The sequence below is a fragment of the Tetrao urogallus genome (genome assembly GCF_951394365.1).
Source record: "Tetrao urogallus genome assembly, chromosome: 25".
NCBI lineage: Eukaryota > Metazoa > Chordata > Aves > Galliformes > Phasianidae > Tetrao > Tetrao urogallus.
The window spans coordinates 4,159,705-4,187,385 of NC_136838.1; the positions used below are offsets into that span (position 1 = coordinate 4,159,705).

The following is a 27,681-nucleotide window of genomic DNA, read 5'->3' on the forward strand; positions in this document are numbered from 1 at the left end:
TATCTCTCTATTCTTCGTGCCCTTCACGGATCTGACATTCATCTTGATTCCTTGACAACTGAAGAAAGCACTTACACCTGGAGACTTTTCACTGTAATTCATAAAGGCTACTTTTCCACGCTGCTCTTGTGTAAGGAAAGGTCAGTTTTCTGTGTGCAAGTATTAAACTATTCATACTAAAACTGAACTTAAGTGTGTAGCCTCCTGAGACAAGGAGTGTTACATCTCGGGATCAACTTCTTTCTTCCCTTTCTCTGAACCATCCGGTATTTTGAAGAATTGAGTTTGGAGGAAGCAATGCTCAGGCTTCTGACCTCGTGCCTTCAGCATCCCTATAGTCAGTGAAGATGAGAGGGTGATTCAGTTAATCCTTTGTGATTACTCTTCCTCTGTGTACAATATAGCTTAATTTTCACAGCTGAAAAAGTTCATATTTCTTGCAAGAGCTGATTGCAGTTTTTATTTTTTTGCAGGGTGCCATAACAGTGGTCTTTTAATCGCTGGTGTCCTGAAAAGACCTGATTGCTTGGTACTGCTTCTGCTTATTTCCAGCTGTTAAATCACACTGGATATCATCCTTCTGGTTTTTGGTGTTATTTGTGTGTGTGGAGGGAGGTTTGTTCTTGGTTGTTTTTTTTTTAATGTAAACAGTAGAGCTAATTGCTATGGAGAGGATATATGAAAATAAGCAAATGAGAAGAAAAAATGGCCCCTGTTACAGACAGTGAAAGTGGAAGTGTCAAGAGAGCTATCATTAATCTTAAATCAACACTTAGTAAAAAGCTACAACTTCTTACTGCCTGTATCCAGAAGGCTTGGACAGGTCTGCTTAATATAACTTCTGGCATGGAAATGTTTTTGATGTTCCCCTGAGGTGTCCACAGAAAGGACAGCTTTGTGGTCTGCAGCTAGTAGGTCCAGCGTGTTGGAAAAGGTAACTTACCACTTCATACTTCTGAGGCAGGATAAACTGTGAAGTTCAAATTTTCTCTGTGGATCTTTGGGATGAGACCACAGAAAGCACAGTTCTGTCTCCTGTGAACGGATGCTAACCATTCCTTGGCTCTCTCTCTGAAAAGCGTGGTTTTCTCTGGAGTCCCAAGCCAAATGTTTCTCTTTTTTTTTTCCTGCCGTTCTGCACTCTGCTATATATTTGGCTGTGCTCTCTGTCCCAAAGGTGTCTATGTTCTGGTGGTATTAGGTATGAATAAGTTGTCAAGTTCTTTGGGATCTTCCCCGATGAAAGGCACGATGGAAACTTGATCTTTTTTTGAAGCTACATGGCACAGCGCTAACGGCGTGTGCCAGCTTGTGGCTAGCAGTGATCTGAGGACAGCAAATTCCCATCTATGTGATGTTTGTGTACATGATACAGAAATAGCATTATTCATACACAGTATGTGCATTTATGTGTAGCTACTGAACCAAGCACGTGTAGACAGCTCTAGCATCGTATCAAGGTGGAGTTCCAGGGCCCCTCATGTTAAGTATTTGGCCTGCAAAGGGGTCGATGCCAGACGTTATTAAACTTTGGTAGGGTGATCAAAAGCAAGTCGTTGCTCCCGAGGACAGGTCTCCAGGCTATTAAAAAGTCTACGTGCTGTCTGCCCACCTACATGTGTGATCTCAGAGCCCTGAGCACTTCCAGTCCCCTCAGTGATGAGACAGTTCCTGTTTGTACTGTTGCTGAAGACCCCTGGATTACACAATAGGAAGATTTGACCAGGGAGATGGATTATATACATCATTTAGGGGAAAGGAAAAACCAGCCTGCTTACAAGAGCTTTTGTTTTTAAGGTTTGCCATCCTTGAGAGTTTTTGGAAGTGACTGAGTGCATACTGAGCAACGAGTGAAAGCAATCAGGAAAACTGTGTTATTGTCATTATGACTCTGGGAGGTGTCTTTTAGTAGCGAAAACCAAAAAGGGAGACCACGGCCAAAACAGCTTTACTGCAAGAACTGCATGCTCCAAGCATTAATGATACTCCCAACAATAATTTCCAGCAAGACATGATGGCTTAACCATCGCATCAGTTTGCATCTCCTTTGGTCAAAACAGCCTTCGGTCTTCTTTTTTTTTTCTTTTCTTTTTTTTTTCCAGTACAATTCAGTTAATTATTCCCAGTTCCCTCAATGAGTCTGAGCTCCCACTGGCTCTTGGAGCAATAGTAGCGCATTGTTGCAAATGAGCTTAATCCAGTGTTAGAAGTCTTTATTGTCTATAATAGAAAATGGCATGAATAGTAAAGGAAAAAATGTGAGATGTTTCCTGTAAGGTTTTAACAACCCTCCTGGGTGCATGATTACAACATGTGCTGGGGAATAGTTTTGAGCAGGGTGGCGGTGAGGAGAAGGAGCTCTGGCAGCAATTTACACCCCCATCTGTAAGCCTCGTTACAGCGAGCTGCTTGAGAAGGGAAAGATGGGACGCAGCTCTTCTCGGTCTGGACATGCCACTGCTTTTCAGTCCTTTGCCCTTCTGATTTGTCAGAGTTTGTCTCTGGCAGGCTTAAATGAGAGGCATAATGAAGCCGAACGACGGCTGACATGGAATTTGTGGGCTTACAAAAGCACTTTGCTTGGCCTCCTGCCCTCAGTTTTGTAGAGTTTCAGTTCCAGGTGTTTCGTTCTTTTCAGACAGAGCTGTGATGACACCACATCTGATGTATTTTGGAAGGGGTTTATCAGTGTGAGACCCAGGAGTGGAGAACATCTGATGGTGCTATGGTCTGTCTACAGATGACAAAGTTCTGGACCATATTTTCAATGAAGAACAATGCTCAGGGTGGTTCTGTATTCAAGATCTCGTATTTCAGCCTTTCTTCACATAGACCTCAGACCTACCTTATAGATTTTTCACCAGTCCTGTCACTGGCCTTGTCTCCTACTGTTTCTGATGAGTCCTCAGATGGAGCTGCTAGTAAGTTATTCTTCCTCAGAAGAATATTGTGGCAATGAAGACTGAAGCATTTGTTGTGTTGGCTGTTTAAGAGCAAAAATAGTGGAAAACACCAAGTCAGGTCATGCTGGTTTTGTCACTGGTGTTAAGGGCTGAGTTCAGGCTGAAACAAAGAGTTGGAATGTGTTTTCAGCTCATCTGCCTTTTACGTGCGAGTTGTCCCACAAATGTTGGAAGTAATGTCTGCAGCTTTTTTTCAGCTATTTCTATACCCTATCTTAAAGTTGTTGGTGTTTTCTCACATTCTAAAACTCTTAAGAAATTGGTCAGGGAAAAACTGATGTCCCATTAAAAGTCAGATTTTCAGATGCACAAAGGGTAAAAGAAAGCAAATTCCTAATAGTGTTGCAGGAATAAGCAGCAAAGCTGACCCTTCTGAGCTCTAATCTTCAAGGATGGCCTCATTTTCTGTACTCTGATGCAGTGACCTTCTCTCAGGGGACTTCCCTGTCACAGGGTTCCAATTGATTTGATGCTGCAGCTGTGGCCACTGTGATGTCATTCTGCTTATAGCCACAGTAGATTGCGTAACTGTTTTTAGTTCATCTAAGTGACTTCACTGATATTACTCAAATTCCATTAGTAGAGTAGAAAACGAGGAGAATTAATGATAAAGTTAACATAGTGCACCATGGAGCCGTGTCCATTTATTATATTTTTGCAGGCTTGGTTCTCTGTCATTGCAGTTTGCCATTGATTAATTGAAAGGAACATTAAAAGTACTTACAAAAGGTCTTCGGTCAACTTCAGTATCTTGCTTCCCTTAGAGATTTGAAGTTAAGAGACATAAACCAGATTTCAGCAAGCTGTAACTCTTCAAACCAGTCACAGAGCACGACCTTGAATGGATTATTGCATCTTGCACTGAGTGAAGCATGTGGAGAGGAGGTGAGGCTGTTATTCTGTATTGACTGATGGAGTTTTCTTACAATATTTGCTTCACTGTACATTTTGATGTCAAATAGTGAATCTGCCTTTCCTAAAGCACTGGTGTTGTTATTTGCATTACTTAGTTCCGACCTAAACTTTGTTACCTTGGGGCCACAAATAGTTCTAAACATAAATCATTTGAGAATCCTGTTTGTTGAGATTGTGTTTTAGCAACAGATGAAATAAGTGTTTGTACATAACCAAGCTGTAAAATCATGTTTTGCAGATTTCTGAAGATAGAAGTTTGTTTTGGCTGGAAACACTCAGCAGAAAGGTAGGACAGGACTAATGATTCTGCTCACTGCTGGGCATGACCTTCACTGTCCAGTCCTTTCCACAGTATCCTTCTTTAGAATTTGCAAATGTTCATCCATGCCATTCAGAATGAGGAGATGCTGAGAAGTCCTAATGTACTGGGCTTAGTACTGATCTACACGTGAGTGAAATGGAAGTGAGCGTTGAGTGAATGTGTCAGCTTGGTTCAACTCCATTTGTAGTCTCATAGTCCACCAGAACAGAGAATGCATCTTCCATGACATTGACAATTTTATTCGTGGTGGCATGTAATAAAAATTACGACTGACTATGATTTAGTTCAGACTTCAAGACGCACAGTTGACAGTCTGCAATGACTGTGACCATTTTTTTATCTCTACTTTTTACAGTGGATGTATGAAAGCTGGAAACCTAGCTTTAATGCGTGAGCATTACCAGGCTCATGTAAAACTACTGAATTGAAATGCATGTCTTCTCATATATAATGCTCCTTTAAAGAAGGTACTGATCTGCTCTGTGTGCACAGTAAGAAAAACAGTGGGCCTAAAGAGCATCCCTTGGAAACATTTTCTAGCAGTGGGAATATAAAGCATTGGAAGCTTCCTGAGCTGTGGAGCTTCCATCACTGGAGGCATTTAAGAACAAGGCAGAGAAATCTGACTCATGAATGCCATAGATACTACTGATCCCCTTTGGGAGAGAAGGTGGAAAATATTTTAAAATCCTTACTGGTTATCTTCTAGAATGATTTTGTTTCTTATGGCCATAAATATATAAGAATAACTGTAAAACACTTAGCATCCTACTTTGGAGACTGGAGGTGTTTTTCACTTATTTTTAGAACTTGACCTTAAGACTGAAAAATAACTTTTTCCTTCTGACTTTTGTTCTTTGCCTGGCAAACTTTAGTTAAAAACACAGAGATGGAAAGTATTTAAACTTTTAACTAGCATGAGCTTTTCTTTTTGTTGTTTGTTTGTGTGCTAGCTCATTTGTGATGTCAACTCCAGTCAGGGGAAAAAGGTGTAACTAACTTGGCACTGCACAGAGTGCAAAAATAGTTATGCCAAAGCCCACATAAACACTATCTACTGCTCAGTGTTATTAATTTATTTTTATCAGTAATACTTAAAAAAAACCATGCTATTGACAAACCTGGAAGATGTTTCCCCATCAGATAATAAGTTCAAGTATATCATCCACTCTTCAACTTGCCTTTTAAACAGGAGCAGGTACCCAGAATGAATCACGTCATGACTGAACGCTTTCTGACCTACTGTTGTGTGTTGAAGCAGCATTACAGCAATGATTTATGGGATTTCTGGCCCTTAGATCCGAATATAGAAAGATGAAGAATGAGTCCAAGGAAAATAAGGGTAGGAATGACCTCATTTTGTGGAGACACCATGTCTTGGTCAACTTCAGAAAGCTGTGAAGAAATGAGCTGCGTTTTTCTGTGTGCAGTTATTTTATCACCATCAGTGAAAAGAAAAGGTCCCAGAATCTGTTGCAGAATAAAGAGAAGTGACTTCAGGTTTCTAGAACATAAAGATACACTGATGGCTGCCTTCATATGCAGAAGACATCATTTATAATTAGCGTAGTGAAAATATAATAGGCCTTGGTTCAGTTCATTTGAAGTAAGTGATCAGTAAGCACTATTTTGTCAGCATCCTGTCTCACACCAATTGTTGCTGAGGAAAACTGATGTCATTCCTGAGCAGTGAATATTCCTGACATCACTGAGTTTGAGGACTTGCAGCTTCTAAATACCAGCAGTTTCTGTCTTGTGCTGTAATGTATCAGCAGACATGTAGAGGTAACATGCTTCATGTGTTCAGTTTAATCTCCAGCCTCCACTAATAAATTAATTATAAGTGACTTTTGGAAGGGAAAACAGATGGTGATGAGCTTGTAGATTGTCCATGTCACCTAAGTTCTCCTTTGCCTCCCTATGAAGTCAGCCAGCGTCTCTGCTGGTAGCCCGTAATGTTTTAAATCCTTTGACTTGCAGCTTGTCCATACAATGTATTGGAAAGAGTGAGGTTCTCTGCTTACCACTCATCCTTCACGGTGACTTGAAGAGTTTGGGAGCTTTCTTCTTTTTCTGCCAATTATTTGGATTTCTTCAGTCCGTATTAAAACCAAAGGAAATAGTCTAACTTCTCTGCATGCTGACTTTGAGTTAGTTTGAATGCTGAATAATGGGCATAACTTCAGAACTTGTGAATTTTAGACAAAACGTGATCACCAATTTATAGTATTGCAGCAGGGTTTGTGATTCTGAGCAGCTGAAAGTGTTCAGCAAAAGGCTGAGCTCTGTGCAGGAGAATCATGTCTCCTCTTGACACATTGCTCTTTCTGGATGCAAACACTGCTCCCTTGTTGGCTGGGGGTCACACTGTTTTACAAGCTAGCTTCACATGGCCTCAAAAATGGTTGTTTCTAGGCAGCCCATACCTCTGCTGAAAAAATGGTTTCCTTTTTCTGGCCTCTCAAGGCTTAGAAACATACAAGTATCCGGTTATTTAGATAATGGGCTTTCAAGCAACATCTTTATTAGGTGTCTGAGTTTAAGGCTTTTTGAATGTAGGTTTATTTGGTTCTATGTCTTGATACCATCAGGTAATGCTCCATTTGGATAGCAGAAAATGTATTTGTATTTTATGTGCCTCGTATTAAATGGTTCCTTTTTTTCCCCCACTTACCACAAGAAATAAACCTCCATGGTCGATTTGATCTTTGGATTCACAACAAGAAGTCACTTGCTGTGCATAACATGAGGTGACATGTTCCAGACAAGAAGAATCATGGAAATGTCACCTAGGTAAGGTAGGCAAACTAACTTAATGTTTAGTATAAATTTACTTGGTGAGAAAATGTCAAATCTGTCTGCTCAGCACTCCTGTAATATAAAAGTAACACTTGTCTGCATACTGTGCTGAACATGCGTGCTCAGCAGTGCCTGCAGGACTGCACGGTTACCTTCAAGAACTGTGCATAGCCACAGGGATGGGAACTTCTTCCTGAATATGGGAGGTCTGAGGCCAAAATGAGGACAAAAGCCTTCTGTCAATTCTGTCAATATCCGAATATTCTGCTTCTATAACACTTTAAAGACTGAACTACTGTTTTCTGGGGCTTTCCTGTCTGTGGTGTCCCGAAGGATTTGGGATGATCAGCACACTAATAGATTTCATAATCAAACAGTGAGAATGTGTGATCAAGAATTTCACTGCTCTGCAGACTCACCTTTTTGACAGGCCGTGCTTTAACTTGCAGTTTCCTTCATGTAATAGCTTTAAGATTTTTGGGGGGCAAATTTTCTTTGGCTGCCCTGGACGGATTTCTCCATCTGCTCTGTGTCCTCTGGTGCAAAGTGCTGGATTTAGACTGACTGAGGGAAACTGCTGGACTGAGGCTCATTCTTTCACAGACAAGAAGCAGCACAGTCTCCCTTCCTTTCATGCTGTCACTCTGCACTGCATCCTTCTTTTAGACAAGCCTGGGTAGGGGGGGAATGAGAATGTCAGCCTCTAAGGACCGGTCCATTCGCCAGATCCCTTATTGAAAATGGTGTGATAGCCCCTCTTTGGAACTGGAAGATGACTCAGTAATTCTACCCCAAGCGTGAGTGGTAAAGCTGCCTTGGGGCGTTTTGAGAGCCTTTTCTGAAACTCCACTGGGGTCCAGATGTCTCATAGCTTTTGTGATCTTGTGAGTCGTTTTAGAAGGAAAATCTGTGAGGTTTAGGGATATGAATCATCCGTCTATCCTGTGTGCATGAAGAAGAAATAAAAACCTTGGTCCAAAAAAAATCCATTTAATTCTGGAATTTTCTGACCTATTTTGGTGCAAGCCGATCTAAAAAAAAAAAATTAAACTACTCTCCTGATGAGTTTCTCATATTGTTTACTTTTGTAACGTTCTCTGTGGACTAGCAGCCAGAAATGACGTCCACCCGTCGTCCAGCATCAGAGAATAAGAACTTCAGAGGAAGGAATGCAACTTCATAAATAGGAAACCACAGATACTAATGGGGAGCAGAGGCAAACCTGCAGGTTAAAAAGTAGTTGCAAGAGAAGCTCATACATCCACACTGCGTGGAGATTCAAAGATGATTTCAGCTCTAGCCTTTGTTTTTCTCCTCTGCCTCTCCTGTCCTTTTTCATCATGTCAGCAGAGAAGAGCAGGTAAGAAATTCTGATTTTTCTCTATATTTTCTGGACTCTGTTTTCTAGGCTGCTCTCAATATTCTGTTTTGCAGCAGGGGATGAGCAAGAAGATAACATTTCAGCTACATCTGCTGAAGCCTGAAAGCTGTGCTTAGGGATTTTGTAGTCCTGCATGAAACTTGAAGCCGAACTGTGTAAATGTTCAGTCTTAGATTTTTCCCCTCTTTCCTGCCTGATTAGTGATGTATTTTTAACAAAAGCATTTATCTTGGGGCAAATGGCAACGTTGTGTTCTGTAATGACCTACAAGAGACAATTTATATTAATCTGTGTTGCATGTGATTAAGAAAAAAGCTCATGCAGGATGTTCTGTAGCAGGAGCCTTGGATATTCTCTCTGCTTGTGCATCTAGAGCTTAGAGTAGCCCTAATTTCTAGGAACTTAGCCATGCTTACTTCAGCTTAATTCATTACAGAAGTTCCACTTCTCTCAACAGCCTGTTAGGGGACGTTCAGCATCAAGAACTGTACCAAGAGAATCAAATGCATGCTGGTGGAAAGAGAGTGAGCCCATAGAGAAAGGTGCATCGTAACACAAATGTCTGCAAGTGCATAGATTTAGTTTGGGAATTGCTCCTGACTCATTACTGTGAATTTGAAACTTAAGACACATTAAAAAAAACCCTAATTTTGAGATATATCTTGCTATTAGGAATGGAAAATTCTTCCATAACAAAAATAACAAAGCTGCCTGAAGTCTTGAAATAGAGCTTATTCAAAACTCCTTTTTGAAGTTCAAACTATGTGCAAGCTCCTTGTTTTCAGTAAAATAAGAAATGTCATTTTCATTCACTCTATCTTAGAATTTGCAGTGCTTTCTATTTAGTTCCCAAACCAAAAAGCGCTGGAGAAGGTACAAATATTCCTCAAGTCCTCTTGGTTCTGTGCGGGGAAACCCACGAGGCTTTCAGGCTCATGTATCACCTGAGCTGTGCTCAGCAGCAGGGCTGACACGCTGCCTCTGGTGCTGGCACAGTCTTCATGCCTGGAAGAAGCAGACCCCAACTGCAGCTGCTTTTCCCCTGCTTGTTTGCCTTGTGTTTGGTAGAAGACACTGCTATTCCTGTCTTCATAAAGATTTGCTTGCACTGTAGGGAAGGTGTGACGTCTGTTAGTGGTTTCATTAATCTAGGAAAGCTTTGAGAAACAAGGCTGTACTTTCTCATGGCAGTCAGGAGAATGCTGGAGTTGAAGTTTCTGTCCGGTTGTTTTTAAATATTCATATTTTCATATATATTTTTAGAAACAGTAAGCAACTTCCATTCATTCTTTCAGAGCTAAGATGAAGAGCGTGGACTAGATGTTTAGCATGCCTCAGTAGATGAGGCAAGTCTACAATCTATTATCTGAGAAGGAAAACTCATGCATGGGTGCAGATGTACCTTTTGTGTCTCAAAGCCACTGCAAAGCAATCTGAAACTACCCAAAATGAACCCAGCTTTGTGCAGCAAGAAGTCTGAGCCTCGAGAACAGGCAATGTAACAGCTGAGGTGCTAGTTTTCCACATTCAGTGCTTGGCAGCACATTTGGGATAGACTCAGCAAAGAGCTTTGATTTGCCTGTGCCCTTCAGAGTAACTTTCACAGCACTGAATTATTAATTTGCTTCTTTTGGCAGCAAAGGCTTCCAACGTGTGAACTGCTCAGATGATGCCAGATTAACAGCTACCACAACTGGCTGCCAGGACAATTTGTTTGCTGAGAGGTAGCTGTTACCTGAGTGACAAGCTTGGCTGATTATCACCGCCAAGAGCAAATCCTTGCTTGTGTGCAAGTCTTTCTTACTTCCAAGCAAGCCTCCAGTTAGGAACTGGGAGAAACTGGTGTCGAGGGTTCTGTGTCTTTAATATTAAATATAAGTTCACGATATCGGTTGATTTGTACTGCTAACAGCTCTTCTGTGTTTTTCCCAACCATTGTGTCTTGGTAGGAATTGAAGTTGGGCCTGAAATGCTGGAAGAGATGAGAGAAACTAACCGTGTGTTAATGGAAGTTCGAGACTTGTTGAAACAGCAGGTAAGTGAGGAAGGGATCTGATCCTTGTTTGGTGCTCAAGATCAGTCACTGAATCTTCTGCCTTCGGTGCTGAGTTCTGGGATGAGGAGGCCTGTGTAGGGTGACAGAATTATTGCTCTGAACAACAGGGTCAAGACAATTAGGTCTGTTGTTCTGAGAAAAAGTAGATTCATCTGATTCTGCTGCTTGGAACTATGTCTGCTGACAGGCAGTGTATGCAGAGAATGAGCTCTTAAAAAAAAAAAAAAAGACACACAGTAGAAGTGTATTTAACTGGAAAAACAAGTCAGTTTTTCCTTGGTTTTGTGGGCACTTGAAATCAGTAACGTCCAAAGTTGGAAGGTGGAAGAGACCTTTCAGCTGTCCGTTAGGGTCCTGGAAAGGAAAATTATATGGAGTCTAAACAAGCCCTGTATTCACTTTCCTCTTGTTGTTTTAATCCTAAGCCTTTCTGGCTCTGGTATTTTCTTAGGGAATTTGGAACTTCTTGGGTGCTCAGATCCTTTCCCCTTTTTACGAGGAGATGGTGGTTTGTCTGGTCAACTCTTTTAGGTATAGAAAAAGGTTCCGTTCTCCCTTTATCCATTCTGGGAGCTGAGGGCAGCAGCTTTGGCCTGCCAGCTAATTGGAATGGCAGACAGGCCTGTGTGCCAGTGCAAACTGGGCGGCCTGTAATCTGCAAAAACATCTGTTGCATTGAGTTACTCTCAAATTTCAGGCTTCTGCATAAATACCCAGTGTTTACTAGGAATCAGGTCAGACATGGTTCCTGGCAGCCTGGAGCAATGATTTCCAGTGTTCCCTTCCAGCTTAGTGCTTACACTCCATATAGATTTTCTATTTGTTCTTTCTCTCACTCTTGCCACCTACTTTTTTTTCTTTTTTTTTTTTAATCCATGGGCTTTTTTTAATGGCACTTTCAAGCAAACTCTTCCCAAGAAGACAAACTGACACGTGTCACTGGGAAGCCAGGAGGAGGCAGTTCATAACGTCTTAATTTGTGCAAAGAGTTTCTAGAACTCACTTTTTCTTGATTCATCATCTAGAGATGCTGGCAGTCAGGACAGCAAAAGACGTAATAATGAAAGCCCAGGTCTCGTCCCCTGAGCCAAAGGCTGAAGAGTTCTCAGCACAAAGGAACCTCTGATATTCATGAGCAGCTCCCCCACATCTCCCCTCTGCGTTCTGTCACCAGCTCCTAATGGGACACGTTCTGGGGATTTGGGTTAGCCATACCTCTGCATTAACTGTTCAAAATACATAACCCTGACCACGTTGGAGGAAAGAGAGAATCAAACATAGAATGAAATCTTGCTGCCAGTGGAAGCTGGCAGAGAGACACGAGCAGATGATTTTATCCAAGTACAAAGTGAAACGTCTTTAATAGTGGAAACACGAAGTCCATAGGGCATGTAGGGGTGGTCACACACTGTGCCTGAGCATTGGCTGTCAAAAGCCAATAAGGCTTTTTCAGGAAAGAAGCCTGCTAAGGTTTCTGTCTAAGATGCTACAGTCCTGAACATTTTAGTTTATTTTTGCCTGTCCCAAATTCCAACAGCATCTTTTCACTGCCAACGCAACAGATAATCTCTTTGTTGAAGAAAGCTTGAAGGAATAGGAGGCTAGAGGAGAACAGAGGAAGTCTGGAATAAGGAGCCTTTGTGAATAGGTTCAAAATGTCTCTATACCAAAAAATGGTACAAATGAGGTCAGAGGCGACCTGTGTTTTATAGAAGTGGCACACAGGAGATCCTTTCCCTGACTTTGTCTATACAGTGTCTGAGCTGCAGATCACAGAGTCGTAGAATCACTAAGGTTGGGAAAGACCTCCAAGATCATCCAGTCCAACTGTCTACCTACCACCAATATTTCCCCATTAAAACGTGTCCCTCATTACCACATCTTGAACACTTCCAGGGATGGTGACTCAACCAATTCCTTGGGCAGCCCATTCCAGAGCCTGACCACTCTTTTGGAGAAGAAATTTTTCCTAACATCCAACGTGAATCTCCCCTGGCACAACTTGAGGCCATTCCCTCTAATCCTAAATGATGCACACCTCTCTAGAACTGTTAATTCAGATCTTCTAGAGAAGAAGACACAAGTAAAGTAGATTCCTTTCTGCCCATGGCACTTCTTTGTGTGTTTCAAGTGTTTCTGGCATCTGTAATAGAACAGTTTTATCTAGTTAGCCTGTAGGAATACTCCAGTAGGGAGAACAAGCCACCTCAGCTTCCACAATGTCTACAGCATAGACTTTGGGGTAAGAATTAATTTGTTTGTAAGTAGCTGTGCACTCTCAGACACCCTGTTTTCTGACAGTGGGACCATTAGCTTGCGTGGCAGCAAAACTCAGCCTTTGGCCAAGTGGTGATTCTTGTTTTCTTCTAGATTAAGGAGATAACATTCCTGAAGAACACAGTCATGGAGTGTGATGCCTGTGGTGAGTTACTGAGTTGAGCCCTATATTCAGCTGTTTCCTCCATGTGCTTCATACCTTTGTGTCCAAACAAGTAGTAAAACGCCATATGTGACCATCTGCCCTAAGGAATTGGCTTGTTTCACAGCCACCCGAGTGTCAGAGAGTAATACTTGGTGTTAGTGATGCTTTTTTCCCCCCGTGGCATTCTGCACACATGGAGCAGCGTTGCGTGCTGATCTCACGGTTCAGTGGCAATTGCAGTTATTACCCCTTTGCTGAGCATGGAGTGCAGAAGCAGCATGAAAAATCTCATATCTTTCCAGCAAATCTTCTGCGTTTGCTCACGTCCACAGTTTCTAAAATAAACTTTATTAACGGTTCTGTGACATGCAGTGCTGTGCTTCTCAGGGTAGCTGTGTTCAGAAAGCTGCCCAAAACCATTTCTATAGCCCAGCCCATGGCCTGTGTTAGGATTGCCTGGGAATGCACACCGGCTGTCCTGCGGGACACAGCTGGCTACTCTTGAGCTGAGCATGGAAGAGAACATCACCCCCAGGAGGCACTGCTCTGCTACTCGTTCCATCTAATGTTGTCACCTTCCAAGCAAAAAGGGTGTTTACAGAGGATTCAGGAAACAGGGTCATAAATTCTCCCATGTACATCTTGCCCTCTGTTCCTCGCTAAATGGTTTTTCTGGACTGGAACTTGCTTCCAATCGATCTGACTTGCAGAAAGCACGGTTCGTGGAGATGCTCTGTTATTTGCCAGTACATTTGAAGGGCGGAGCAAGAACTGTTTCTCCATTTGGAGAGATTGTACTTTTGCTGGAAAAGAGATTAGCCAAAGCTTCTGGGACCTGTAGTGCAGAAATGTATTCATCCACACCAATTGTTTTAGTAACTCACTCATAAAGCTGTCTTGAACTTTCTCTCTGTTACCTGATCTCTGACTTCCCCACTCGGTTTGTGTTGTTTGTGTGTTCTTCCCTGTACTTCTTGTGGTAGAATTGGAGCTGCTTTTCACCGTGCATTGAACGATGTGGCTCACAGCAGTTATATGTGCTTCTCTTATTGTTTCTCAGAAAGAGCAGCATTAAGAGAGAAAGCCTCTGTTTTAGTGAAGATTTTATTGGTGCTAATATAGAGTGTTGGGTTTTCTGTTTGTTTGTTTCAGATTTTTAAAACCAGGCTATTAAGCCAGAGAAAGAGAAGGAAAAAGTCCCCTAGGGCTGTGCATGTGGGAGATCAGTGACAACTCTAGCTTCTAGAAAGTTTATTCACAGTCCTGAGTTAGTCTTCAGTGAAGTTTTGGCTTCCAGCCCTCTGCAGCACTTCCCAGACTTCAGCCTGTGCTGTGTGGGTTGTGCTTCAGCCAGGTGTCTGGGTCTGTGCTTCCAGTGGGATGTAGATGCAGAGGAACCGGGGAGAGAACTGTTCTCTGTGGAACTCCAAAAGCAAAGGCATTACATGAAAAGGTGGGCAGCACGACAGGAGTTTTGGAATAGGAGGGAAGACTTCTGGATTAATTCATTTATTTTGGTCTGCTCTGACTCAGAGATCAGTCCAGCTGCTGCTTCTGGCTTCCTTTTTCTCTGTTTGCAAAGCAGAGCTGCAGCTGCTTAACTCTTAAAAAGCTACAAGGAAACGTCCTGTGGATGAGACACACTGAAATCTCCTGAGACAACAGGACCAGCTTTGGATAGGGTCTGGCAAAGATAACTCCTTCCTTCATCTTCCTTTTGTCCCCTAGGCATACACACTGAAGCGACAGGCCCTCTCATCACTGTGACACAGTTTAACAGATGTGTCCCAAACCCCTGCTTCCCTGGAGTGCCCTGCACTGAGACCAGCACTGGCTTCCGCTGCGGACCCTGTCCCCCAGGTTACTCAGGGAATGGGTCCCAGTGCACAGATATCAATGAGGTAAGAAACAAGGAGGATGGGCTGGCAGTCACAAAGTGGCCTCGCTTGTCTTGAAGTGCTGCGAGTTCATCTTGTGGCTGCAGAGGAAAGCCTTGCAATTCCCCTAGGAGCTGCAGTTCAACAGAAACATCATTTCAGTGGAACAAAGTCTGTTCCTCACCCTGCCTCAGTCTGTGTCCATGTTGATTTTATATCCAGTACAGCAAGGCATTTATTTCTAAAAAAGACAGGCTCCAATAAAATAAATCTTTTGGTTGCAGAAAGGTGATTTTGGAATACTAAAAAAATCCCCTTTGGCCTTAAAATCTTTTGAGCTAGTGGCTGATGAGTTGTTAGAGATAAGATTTATTATGTGTGGAACAGAATCAAATGCTATCCAAATACTCCTTTATACAGTAAATCTTAGCACACCACATGTATTGCTTCATTTCTGCCTTGAAATTAAACCTTGCTAGGCAGATATTGTTTCCCTTTTTTCTTCTTTTACATTCAGTGTGGTATTTAATCATGTTTATTTTGTCTGTATTCAAAGCTTTACTCAGCCATTCATTTTCTGTCTCCAAAAGATTCCTTAGTTCTGTGGTTCCCAAATCGTAGTCTCATTCTCCACTGTTAGTCCATCTTACAAAGCCATACCACCTCTGTGGCATTTATAGCAGTTTAAAAACCTGCTGAAGCTAAAAAGGTTCACGGGACATTTTGAGGCTGATGATAATCTGTTAGCCACCAAAATGTGGAAAGTGCTGTATCAATGGAAAGCATCTGCTAGCACAGAGCATAAGAATTCAGTGAAAATAATAACGTGTTGGAGGAATAAAGCAGGCAGCAATATCAGCTTTGGAAGCATAATTGCTTCCCAGAGTAGTAAACAAACAACTGTTGTTGTTTTTCAAAGGCAGTTTAAGAAATTTCCCAGTTCTCTGGATTCAGAGACTGCCAGGAGAAGAGTGTGAAGTGAAGCCAGCACTTTGCCTGGGCAATTGATGTCACCTACAAAGAATTAGTCTTGAGATTTTATTTGTTTTACTTGTCTGCACATACTGAGAAATGAACAACTGAGGCTGGGAAGCTGCATTTTCCACTTGTAAGGAAAGCCAGCAACTTCTATGCATTTTTGTTTTGTTCTTAGAAAATAAAAGCACAATAGCTGGATGTTACCCAGCAGGGCCTGCTTCGGGAACTGCCTTCACAACTGGCCCTGAGCGAGCCTGCCTCACAGTTCTGTACAACTTCCTTCTTGTTTACAGTGCAGTGCAAACCCCTGCTTCCCAAAGGTCCAGTGCATTAACACTGCTCCTGGCTTCCGCTGTGATCCTTGCCCTCCTGGCTTCACTGGGCAAACGGTCGAAGGAGTTGGACTAGCTTATGCCAGGGCCAACAAACAGGTAAGGCACAGAAACTCCTCTTTCAGAAACCATCGACTCTTTCCCCTCTGTTATGTAATTAATTCAAGGGTCCTGGAGCCCTCAGACAAATTGGAGGGAACTACAAGATAGCTGTGTCATACTGGTGGTAAGGTTGATGCAGTGACAGGAAAGAGTTGCCAAGGCCATCGGAGCACGTCAGCAGCAAAGCACCCTGCTCTTAGATCCCAGTGCTGCCGAATTGATGCTGGTCAGAATGCCACGACTGTGACAGATGTGAGGCTGTGAATCCAGCCTGAGGAATCCCCCGTGTTTTGAGGGATTTGATGCAGCTGGTGGGTACTCAGCTCCTCCTTGTATGGACAGATCCTGTCAGATTAAAATTCAAAAAACAAAGGAAAGCTAACACCTCGTCCTACCATGGTATATAAGAATATATTGACAACAGCAAGAATGGCTTGCAGCTTGTGTTATTTAGAGAGCTGCTAGCTGGACATAGGACACGGTCTTTGACCTTCTTGCTCCACTTACCCTCTTCTATCCTTTTACAGTGAGCAGATATGCTGACAGCTCAGCTCAGAGCTAAGCTATTTCATCAGGCTAAAATCTCTGGTCACCCTTTAGAGGGTGGACACCTTGCTTGGGGTCAGGAATGTTTCTGGGACTTGGCCCAATCTTGTCTCAAGGAAAACTCTGAGCTCTCAGTGCCAGTAAGGCGTGCTGGGAGCTTTGTTTCTGCAATCATCCTGCAATCTGACCATCATACCTGTTGAAGAGTGAACTTAAGGTCTATTTTGTTCTTCCTGGGTAGGTTTGCACTGACATCAATGAATGTGAGACAGGTGCTGCCAGAAATTGCGTCCCGAATTCTATCTGTATCAATACACGGGTAAGTACTACTGAAAAGCCTCACAGAAATCCCCCTTCCCCGGGTTCTGGGGCCTCTGTTACTGTGGCAATCCAGCACCTGAGGAGAGGTTACAGGAGAAGTTTGCCCAGACTCACAGTTAATTCCCTATTACTTTTTCCTACAGGGATCCTACAAGTGCGGAGCTTGTAAACCTGGCTTTGTTGGGGATCAAATCACCGGCTGCAAGAGCCAGACAGGGAGACTCTGCCCTAACGGCGAAGTCAGCCCGTGCCACGAGAAAGCACAGTGCATCGTGGAGCGGGACGGCTCCATCTCCTGCGCGGTAAGGCCGAGCCTCCCTGCCCTGCGATCCGGTCGCTGCCGTTTCTCCTGCGCTGTGCTCGCTCTCCCGGGTCTGCCACTGCCCTCTCCTGGAGAGCATTGCCTTGTCGGCTCCCAGTGCTCCCTGCTGACACCTGGGCTGTGGCGATCTCCCTGGGTGACCTCAGGGATGTGCGCTGCTCCCGACACCTCAGATTCTCTGTGCTGTTAGTTTGGGTTTGTTTGCTGTTTTTATTTTGTTCTTGTTTTGAATTGTTTTAAGCGCTATAAATCTTAAGTCTTGGAGCATTACTCGCAGCTGAAAAAGCAGACAAACCATTCAATCTCCTGATCCAAAGTTCTGCTGATGCATCTGTCCGTATGATCTTAGAAACAAGCAGAGAACTGTATTTGAATTACTTGAAAATGCCATTTTCAGCTGAAGTGTCTCTTTCAGGTGACATTTCACCTGTAGAGCATTGTGTATCTGGCTTTGCAGTGTGTTCTGCTGGTTCTCATGCAAAGCCTTCAGTTTTGGAAGCATTACCCCTACCAGGGGACTCACCAGCAGCCTCGCTTCGTTTATCTGCTCTCTTCCAGTGCCTTGTGGGGTGGGCAGGGAATGGCTACATCTGTGGGAAGGATACAGACATTGATGGAGTCCCTGATGAAAAGCTGCGCTGCTCTGACAAGAAGTGCCGCAAGGTGAGGTGCAGTTCTCACAGATTTAGTTAGAAACAGTCCATCACGGGAACGCTGAGCCAGAAGTGGGTGATTCCTATTTGAGGGCAGGCCTCACCCTGCCTTTGATGCTGTTGAAATCCTGCTCAGCGTGCAGAACTCAGAAAGGTTCCATGGCATGCACAGCTTGGCTGCCTGCCCTGCCGCTTCATCCTTCCTTTCCTTTCAGGATAACTGCATGACTGTCCCCAACTCTGGCCAGGAGGATGCAGACAGGGACGGAATTGGAGATGCCTGTGATGATGATGCTGATGGAGATGGGATATTAAATGCCGAGGTTTGAATTCTACAGCTTATTCTGTCACACCCAAATACACTGAGAGGTCCTGCAGAGCAAATTGCCTGCAGCTTTAATGCGAACACAGAGAGCCCTCAGCAAATCCCCCTCTCCTGCAGGACAACTGCGTGTACACCCGCAATGCAGACCAGCGCAATGCAGACAAGGATAACTTTGGGGATGCCTGTGACAACTGTCGCCAAGTGAAGAACGATGACCAACGGGACATTGATGGCGATGGGAAAGGAGATGAGTGTGACGATGACATAGATGGAGATGGTAAGAGCAGCTGCAGCTGTACCGATATCAGAACAAGACAGCTGGTCAGCATGAAGCTGTAGATCCTCGTAACAGGTACCAGCACTCAGAGGCTTAAAGAACTTCTTTCTGCTGGCATGAAGGACACTTCTGTTTTTAAAACATCCAGATGAGCAGTCAAGCCAGTATCCTTCAGAGTTCAGTTCTCGTAGGGATAAAGTTCTATCTTCAGGATGATGCTAACAATTTTTCATAGCACTTTTATTGTATGCAGTTAAAGCTAAACCTGTTTCAGGCTTCAGAAAGATGAACGACACAAACTGAAGTCAGCCCGGACAAGGACAGTACTTTGTGCTATGATTTCAACTTGTGAAGAAGTGTAGGGCTATCCAAGTTGTTAGAAGCTGCTGCCTCAGTGCAGTGTGTGTCAGGGCTGCGTTCTGGGAGAAAAAACACCACCACTGGCTGCCTTCAGGAGCAGTCTGTGAGCTAGTGATGCTGTATTTGCACAAAGCCCGCTTTCAAAAGCCAAAAATCACAATGGCTGCTGGCCTGAAACATACGTATTTATTTACAGATTATTTCCAGTGCATCTAGTGCTGTTTGGGTCTCGCTACTTCCTGCCAAGTAGCTCCCTGCTGGCATGATCTGCTGGTGTAGTAGGTAGATGCAGGGAAGTGGGAAGTGAAGTCATGCAGCTTACCAATTAGGTTGTTCCTTTCCTGTCTCAGGCCTTCAAAAGACACTGTCTAAATCTTCCATGTCAAATAGCCAAGGTTAACTTGGACTTGTTCTTTAATTATGTAGACGTCTAGTTTAGAGAAAAGAGAATCTGTCATAGTTTAGGGAACCGCAGACAGCTTCATCGTCACCCTCCTGGCCGCTCATTCCTGCACAGCTCCAGGTTGGAGTCACATTCCTCAGTTCTTCAGCTCTTCCTCAGGAATGCAGTCAGGGACATTTCCTCTCAGGTTCCTGTATGGACAGCAGCATGCTTAGTGTCTGTGAGGATGCAGTCTGCAGTGTGTTTTAAGGTCAGCTGCTGATGTTGGCCTTCCTCCATCAAGTCAAAACCGTTGCCTGATTGCACAGATTCAGCCACCCTCGACATTTGTCACCTCTTACATCCCAAAGAGATCTTGCTGCATGTACTGGAATATTGGCTTGATGGGTTCTCTGCATGTTTTACAGGAATCAAAAATCCAACGGACAACTGTAAAAGAGTTCCTAACCCTGATCAAAAAGACACTGATGGTGATGGAGTAGGAGATATGTGCGACAGCTGCCCGACAGTCAGTAACCCAGACCAGGTAAGGAAGCACTTCCACTTTTGCAGTGTTACAGCTTTCTCTCACTCAAGGCAGTGCTCACACCATCTGCCTGAAGTAGGTTTGGAAAGACAGACACTCAGAGTCATCAGGACAAGGCGCAGGAACTCTCCCACTGTTGTGAGCTCCATTTCCAATCTGAACGACAATGCCAACACCTCTCTTCTTTCTCCTTTAAAGCCCAATTCTCCCACTGACCCGTGTTTAAATGATTCTCGCTTTATTTTCCCAGAAAGATACTGATCATGATCTCGTGGGAGATGTCTGTGACACCAACCAGGACAGGTGAGATCTTACTGCAAATATTGTACTTGAGTTGTATGGAATTTTGGGGACACAGGCATGGAAGGCATGCATCAGTAAACACGACAAGTCAGCTTGGCCTTAATTTGTGTCTTTTTATTCAAACAATGGAGGTGGAATTTCCTTCTAACTTCAGAAAACTTGCTCCTGGAGGTACCAAGCCCAAGGCCTGGCAGCTGTGAGCTTGCTGACAGCAGCTTGCTTTTCATTAGCTGCCCCCACAAATCTGTTCATGGACTACATGGATCACAATCTGGAATATTTCTGATCTATTTGTTTGTGCAACTAATAGCTCAAGACATTAAAAGACCAAATCACCAACTGCCCCTGTTCCTGTAGAGGATCCCAGCTGCTAGAAAGGGCGTGCAAGCTTCTGGGGGAAAACAAAGTCAGTGGAAGCTCTTTAGCTGTATAATGCATTTTCTTCCCCAGCGATGGCGATGGCCACCAAGACACAAGAGATAACTGCCCCTCAGTGCCTAACAGCTCCCAGGTGGACACAGACAATGACGGACTAGGAGATGAATGTGATGATGATGATGACAATGATGGGATTCCAGATGAGAAACCTCCAGGCCCTGACAACTGTCGGCTTGTCCCTAACCCTGGCCAAGAAGATTCGGATGGTAAGGGAAACGTAATCACATCAGCTGCAGGGTTCTGCTTTCCTAGAGGCTGATATGTAGGAGCTTGACCTTCAGGTGGGCAGGAAGTAAGACCTCCCCAGTACTGACTTGAGACAGTTCTTCATCATCTTCAAATCACCAATAACACTGACATCAGAATGATATATTGGGGAAAGTTCTCTTCCAGAAGTACCTACAGTGTGAGGTGCTGCTCCTCTTCATAGCTTTCCTACAAGCAGGAGGTGGTGTCAGGGTTTCTTCCCTGCTGACAAAAAGGAGGAGCGCAGCCATGCTCTGAACATCTCTTATCCTTGTATGGACATGTCTTCCTTCAGCTGTGCTAGCCAAAACCTAGCTGAGTAAAACTTAGGTGCAAAGGGTAGGGGAAATTGAAGGCTTGCTTATTCTGTTGTCTCTCTCAGGTGATGGTGTGGGAAATCTTTGTGAAGAGGACTTTGACAGAGACATGGTGATTGACAGAATTGATGTGTGCCCAGAGAACGCAGAAGTGACGCTAACTGACTTCAGGGCTTTCCAGACAGTTGTGCTGGACCCTGAGGGTGATGCACAGATTGACCCCAACTGGATTGTCCTCAACCAGGTAGGACAGTGCTCCAGAACTGGGCAGCAGGTGTGGTGGTAGCAAGCCTGTACAAAACTGGATGCAGTTTTCATTAAAAGCATGCAGGCCTGATGCCTCTGTTCAGTAATGCCCTGGTTGTAGATAGAGGCCTACCTCTGGGGTACCTCTCTGCTCATTTAACAAGAGGGTTGGAGATGCTAATTAGACAACCTTCATCTTTCACAGGGCATGGAAATTGTCCAAACCATGAACAGTGATCCTGGCTTGGCTGTAGGTGAGGCACTTATTTTTGTCCTATTAAAGAATTATTGTGCACTTCACAGCACAGCTTTTAAAGCTATTTCAGATGCTGCATAATGATCCCATGTATCCTGGAAAATATTGTTTGCAGTAAGCAGAGTCTTCAGATTTAGCTTAGTAAAGTCTACCACCCCCATCTGAATCTGGGGAGAAACGGATCAATGTTTTACCTCAGAACGCAGAGATTTTGCTTTCCTACCAACTGCAGGTTACACAGCATTCAATGGAGTGGACTTTGAGGGCACATTCCATGTCAACACTGCCACAGATGACGATTATGCTGGCTTCATATTTGGCTACCAGGACAGTTCCAGCTTCTACGTGGTCATGTGGAAGCAGATGGAGCAGACATACTGGCAGGCAAACCCCTTCCGAGCAGTCGCAGAACCTGGTATTCAGCTGAAGGTAAAGAAAGCACTGAAAAAGAAGTCAGCAGTGGATTTTGGTCTTTCTTAGCTGTGCTTCGATGCACGCAGTGGGGCAGCAGCTGTGGGCAGCTCTTTATCTACACTCTTCTCCACGTTAGGCAGTGAAGTCCAAAACAGGCCCAGGTGAGTATCTGCGCAACTCCCTCTGGCACACTGGGGACACCACAGACCAAGTCAAACTGCTGTGGAAGGACCCCCGCAACTCCGGCTGGAAGGACAAGACGTCGTACCGCTGGTTCCTGCAACATCGGCCTCAGGTTGGATACATCAGGTGAGGGGTTCCCAGCCTCCTTTGCGTGGCTGAGCAGAAGTTCAGCACGGAAAGCAAGCATCTCCAGTGCAGTTCTGTGGTAAAGAGGAGGCAGTGACTGGGGAACCATTTCTGTGAGTGCCTCAATCTCGTCTCCATGTCCCACTCGCCTGTTCTCTCTAGAGCTCGCTTCTATGAGGGCCCTGAGGTTGTAGCAGACACTGGAGTTGTCCTTGACACAACTATGCGAGGAGGGCGTCTGGGAGTCTTCTGCTTCTCCCAGGAGAACATTATTTGGTCAAACCTGCGCTACCGCTGCAACGGTGAGTTGGTTGTGAAGGTCAAACACAGGAGTTGTTGCCATTTTGCTTGAACAAGTCAATCTACGGTTGGAGTAGGGAATATCAAGCAGTAGCCTAATTCTACTTTTCATTTCTGCTCCTAATCTGTATTTACTTTTATCTCCTTAGATACCATTCCAGAAGACTATGAAACATTTAAAGTTCAGCAAGACTAACCTGACTTTTAAATGTCCAACAAAATCTGCTTATAAAAAAGTGCTCAGCTGCCCCACTGTTGCCTCTGGTATACTGTATAAAGAACTGTAAGTCATATACCACTGCACTCTGCACAGCACCAAGTGTCACTGCACTATCTGGCATGTTTCCTACAACAGCAACTTTCCTGTAAATGCTACCAAATCCTCTTGGAACAGCAGAAGCACAGACGTCAAGTGTGCCTCGAAGCCTGTGCTGCTGTTCTCTGCACTACGTGGAGAAAGATGTGCTGAGAAGCTACTGCAGTAGCTGAATTGTTTGACTAAGATTAGCGTGGATGATTCCCTGGACTTTTTTCCCCACTCCAAGGCTCTCAAATGTAAATGTTGTCTTTTTCAAGACCTACTAAAGCAAACCCAGCACAAGTCTGAAAGGGTCACAGAAAGCAAGTCCAATGTCCAAGTTGCTCACAAAGTATTAAAAAAAAAAAAAAAGCACTTTAGGGAGAGTATCTTTGTTCTGGAATGTTGGATAATAAATACTCTAATAGACTTCTCCTTGGTCACGTGCACGTTGCTTTTTTCCTCTTCTGAAACTTTTCCATTGCTGATACCTAAGAAAGAAACCCTCAAAAGCTGAATGCGAGAGGAGGGCTGGAGAGCCTCAGCTGAATTAATGGTTCTGTTAGCAATATGAATACACAGGGAGAGTTTTTTCAGTCAAGAAGCTTCCTCTAGCTAGACCATCCCACCTCGTTCTTGCAGATAAGCAGCAGCTGATTTCAGAATGATGAGCAGAGGCCTTACACTCAGTTTGTGTTATGACACCGTGCCAGACTCCAAGGAGCAGCCGAGGACGAGGGAAAGCTGAAGCCATCCCTGCTAAGAGGGGCTCACGTGGGCTGGGTGCAGCAGAGGCTCACAAAGGGCTTCTGCAGCTGGTAAGCTGGAAAGTCTGAAGTCCTGCAGTTCTGAGATCTCAGTCTCATCCAGCTCAAGTTACCAAGCAGCATTAAAAAACAAAGGCCCCGTTTTGCTAGATGTTTCATGCAAGCAGCTCACACCAGTTATACTGAAACTTATGGGTTCATCAGAAAGGCAGCTCCTGCTGAACACTTCACTGCAGTTTTGTAAGCTAGAATGAGGCTGCATGGCAAACACTGCTCCTGGTTACCATCCAGTGCAGCTTCTGTGACATGGTACCAAATGAGCAAGGTGTGAATAGAGCTTTCCTCCTGCAAAGCTCGTGGCTAAAAGCACGTTTCACCAAGCCCAGGTCTGCACAGCACAGCGGAGTTGAGTTCACACTCAGGAGGCAGCAGCACGAGCAGAGATGTGCAGGAAGAACCCACTGGTGTAACTGGCCCATCCAGGCTGCTGGCTGATCGCAGCGCTTGCAGGACATCTCCATCCACCATCCCAAGGTTGTCACAAAGACAGACACTGAGTTTTCCTTCTTCCACAGGCAGCCATGCAAATGAGCCAGCCCAAATTACAGCCAGCCCCAATTAGACACAACAGCTCTCAGCTCTCAAGGAAAGCTCCGTAGCTTCTAAGAAACCACTTCCAGCATGGCGTGGCCACAGGTGGTGCACAGATTTGTTTTCCATAGCTGTCAGAAGCCAACGAACCCAAATGTCTCGCTGTTTGTTTGTAAACACCAACAGACCGACAGTGGAAACCTTCAGACCAAAAAGCAAACAAGGAACACAACAAGAAAAAGCAAAGCAGCCAGAGACAAAAACATTTCAACTTTTATTACATTTCATTTACAAATAATGCAAAGATACAAAGACAAAAGCCTTCACACAAAAAAGAAAAGGTTGAAAAGAATGTACATTTAGTTGAGCTGCTTTTTCACATCATTTCTCAGATTGCAAACACTTAAAGCCAACTTCAGTTTTCCACTTTACCTATAGAAAAAACACAATAAATAAAACTTTTATGTCGCAGGGACAATTTTTCCAGCGTTCCTGTGCCACCAACACTGTAGCTGAATATAGGATTGCATATATCAGTGAAATAATCCACAAATTAGTTTAATAGAAAAAGTTAACTTGTAAAGAACAGTATATTATACTGTCTCTGAAAATGCATAAATCTGACGTTTTTTTCCCAAGCTCAACGAACGACATAAAGTTGTTTTTAGCTGCCAGTCTGTGAGAGAAGCTGCCAAAAGCAGCCGTATTTAATTTGATTAAAATCCAACCTCCCCTCCTAAGCACTGTCACATTTAACTTCCACTTCTTCTACGAGGAATCCCTCCACACTTGGGGGCTCTGTTCAGGTAACAAGAAAAAGCTGCTGAAAGTCCTAATTCCTCCCAAAAGAAAACCTCAGTATCTACTGCCTTATTAGTTAATAGCTGGCTGGAATACAATATTTCAATTGCTACGCTGTATAATGCTGAGCAGAGATCAGTGGATGTGCGATATTGAGACGGTCTGAAGGACGCCCAGGATCAGAGAGTGATGCAGTGCTGTTTAAGCAAGCCCTGCCCCAGCGCCCAGCTCCATCCGCCTCACCACGCAACTTCATGCTCATCAGTTCCACCTGCTCATCTTCCCTGCGTTTCATGTCTGCTGGATCCCCAGGCTGAGCCACGTTAACCCTTTCCTGCCATACAGAGCCTTGCAACGTCGCATGTAAGCAAAGGTGTTTGCTAACTGCTGCTTTTCTGCCTTGACCGAGAGCCGGAGCAGACGGTGCCGCCTTCAACGCTCGCCCTCTGCACGGCAGAGCTCAGCTCCGTTTCTGGACGCTGACATCCCGTTCCTGAAGGGAACACTGACTCTCCATCGCTACGGCTGCAGAACGCAGTTCTCAAATTGGATTTATGAACTGGGACCTTCTGCCCCTTTTTTTTTTTCTAAACCACGGCATAAAAACTGAGTGCTGACTGATCCGCAGGACGCGCAAAGGAGCCGTTTGGCCGCACAGACACTGCAGCTCAGAAGGCAGAACGAGATCAGCACTGTGAGCAGAGCCCATCAGAGCCAGCAGCACATCTGCTTTGTGCTGGACCCACAGATGTGGCACACCCAGAACCTGCCCCCCTTCCAAAGGTTCGGTCGGTGCTATTCCCAATACAAACCCCTTCGCACGAGCTGAAGCCTCATCCCAGACCTCCCTTAACCAAGCGTCAGTGGTGACAATTTAAGCTTCTATTGCACATTCAGCTGCAGGATGGACCGACCTGCACAGGTCTCCGATGGAGCAGGGGGAGATCTGTGCCCGCTCTGCAGCCCTCAATTCCCACGCAGAGCTGCGTGCTGCATCTGCTCCATCCGCCCGCGTTTGTTTGTTGAAGGCTATTCTAAAGTGGGCCTGGAGATGAAACCTGGATCACATTGGTTTAACTGTGTCCCCCCCCAAAGCCTCCTGGGGTTACGTAAACATGGAGTAGGAGCACAGTGCCGCAGGTCAGCGCTCTGCTCTCCAGCACACAAACACCACTGGTCCCCATCGCTGCGAGGACACCTCGCTCTCATTTGCCACAGTCAAACTAAGAAAGACACCACAAAACGGGATCCAACGTGTGTTAACAACCCAATGACTTCAACAGAAAAAAAGCCACGCCGACACCAACGTGTCTGCTAAGCCGCAGCTGGGGGAGGGCCGGGCGCATCTGCTTCTTCTGAATTTGCTCATTGCAGGGGGGTGGGTGGCACGGACAGACAGACAGCGTTCCTCCAAACAGCATCCGGACGAGCTCAAAAACACAACAAAGCAGCAAAACGCAGCACAGCTCCAGTCTATGGTGGGAGGTGACCTGGCTGCCACTCCTCAGCAGCTCAGCGCTGCTCAGTCCCAACCATCGGCTCAAAGCAAAGGAAAATTCATCAGGACCAACACAGCACAGACAGAACCCAGCGCCCGCCCCGACCCTGGCAGGCAGCAGCAGAACCTCTTCAAAGCAGCAAACAATTGGTGACAGCTGAGATATCAACACGTCCACACCGAAACAAGCCCTACAACGTGTGCCCTGCTTCAGTGACGGAGCACGAGAAGGGAAAGCGATGGCAGAACAAAAGCGGTCTGTGCCAGCACAGTGCCACAGCATCACTCATCAAAACCCATCAAACCCATCGGCTTTGTTGGAACACAGCAGCAGCCACGAAGGGGAAACAGCATCTGTCTGCACAGTTACATCGTAAAAGAAAAAAAGGGGAGATTGAGGAATTTGTATGAGCTGAAGGCAGGAAAATTAAGGAGTAAAACAGTCAAACCTATCATCTCCACTGCCATCCTATCATCTGCTGTAAGAGCCGTCTGAGGTGCTGTCACTGCTGTGTCTCACTTGTGTGACAACGATGGCAGAAATGCCATCAGAAGAGCAGTGAGGAAAACACCTCAGATCCCACAGAGATCCGTCCCTGCAGCCCTGCTGGCCGCAGCCGCAGCCCAGCACCGAGGGCTCCCTGCGGACAGGGGGACGCCTGGCAGCAGAACAGAGCTCTGCTCACATCTGTCAGACCTTTCCTCCAAGGCAGAGGCAGAATATGAGAACAAAACGTTGACTGCTGAACGAACCAAACGGTGCTTTTTGCCAAATCGCTCCGCTTCCTCAGCCGGCACCAGGCTCCTTCCCAGCAGTGCTCACAGCTGCGCACCCACCGCAGACCAGCGCTGCTCCAGAGCCCTTTGAACCCGGAATGCGGTGACCGGGAAGGCTGAAATTCAGAGAGAAGTTCAGAGCTGCCCAACAAATCACCCAGGAAATGGCAGAGGGAGCAACAGCCCGACAGCAAACACAACGCGCCGGGCCAAGGAGATGCGCTGCACCTGGAACCTGAG

General features: G+C 44.9%; 1 protein-coding gene across 1 annotated transcript; it reads left to right on the top strand.

Moving 5' to 3' along the window:
* Positions 1-8,283: 8,283 nt before the first annotated feature.
* Positions 8,284-22,905, top strand: COMP (cartilage oligomeric matrix protein; the record flags this gene model as incomplete). The annotated part of the gene is made up of 19 exons (XM_079546822.1): positions 8,284-8,359; positions 10,330-10,415; positions 12,807-12,858; positions 14,587-14,759; positions 16,007-16,144; positions 16,935-17,012; positions 17,158-17,316; positions 17,895-17,999; positions 18,205-18,312; positions 18,432-18,591; positions 19,762-19,880; positions 20,131-20,183; positions 20,634-20,827; positions 21,250-21,428; positions 21,636-21,684; positions 21,919-22,115; positions 22,237-22,409; positions 22,572-22,711; positions 22,859-22,905. The coding sequence occupies 19 exons, from the start codon at positions 8,284-8,286 to the stop codon at positions 22,903-22,905; spliced, it is 2,286 nt and encodes a 761-aa protein (XP_079402948.1).
* Between the last annotated feature and the right edge of the window lie 4,776 nt (positions 22,906-27,681).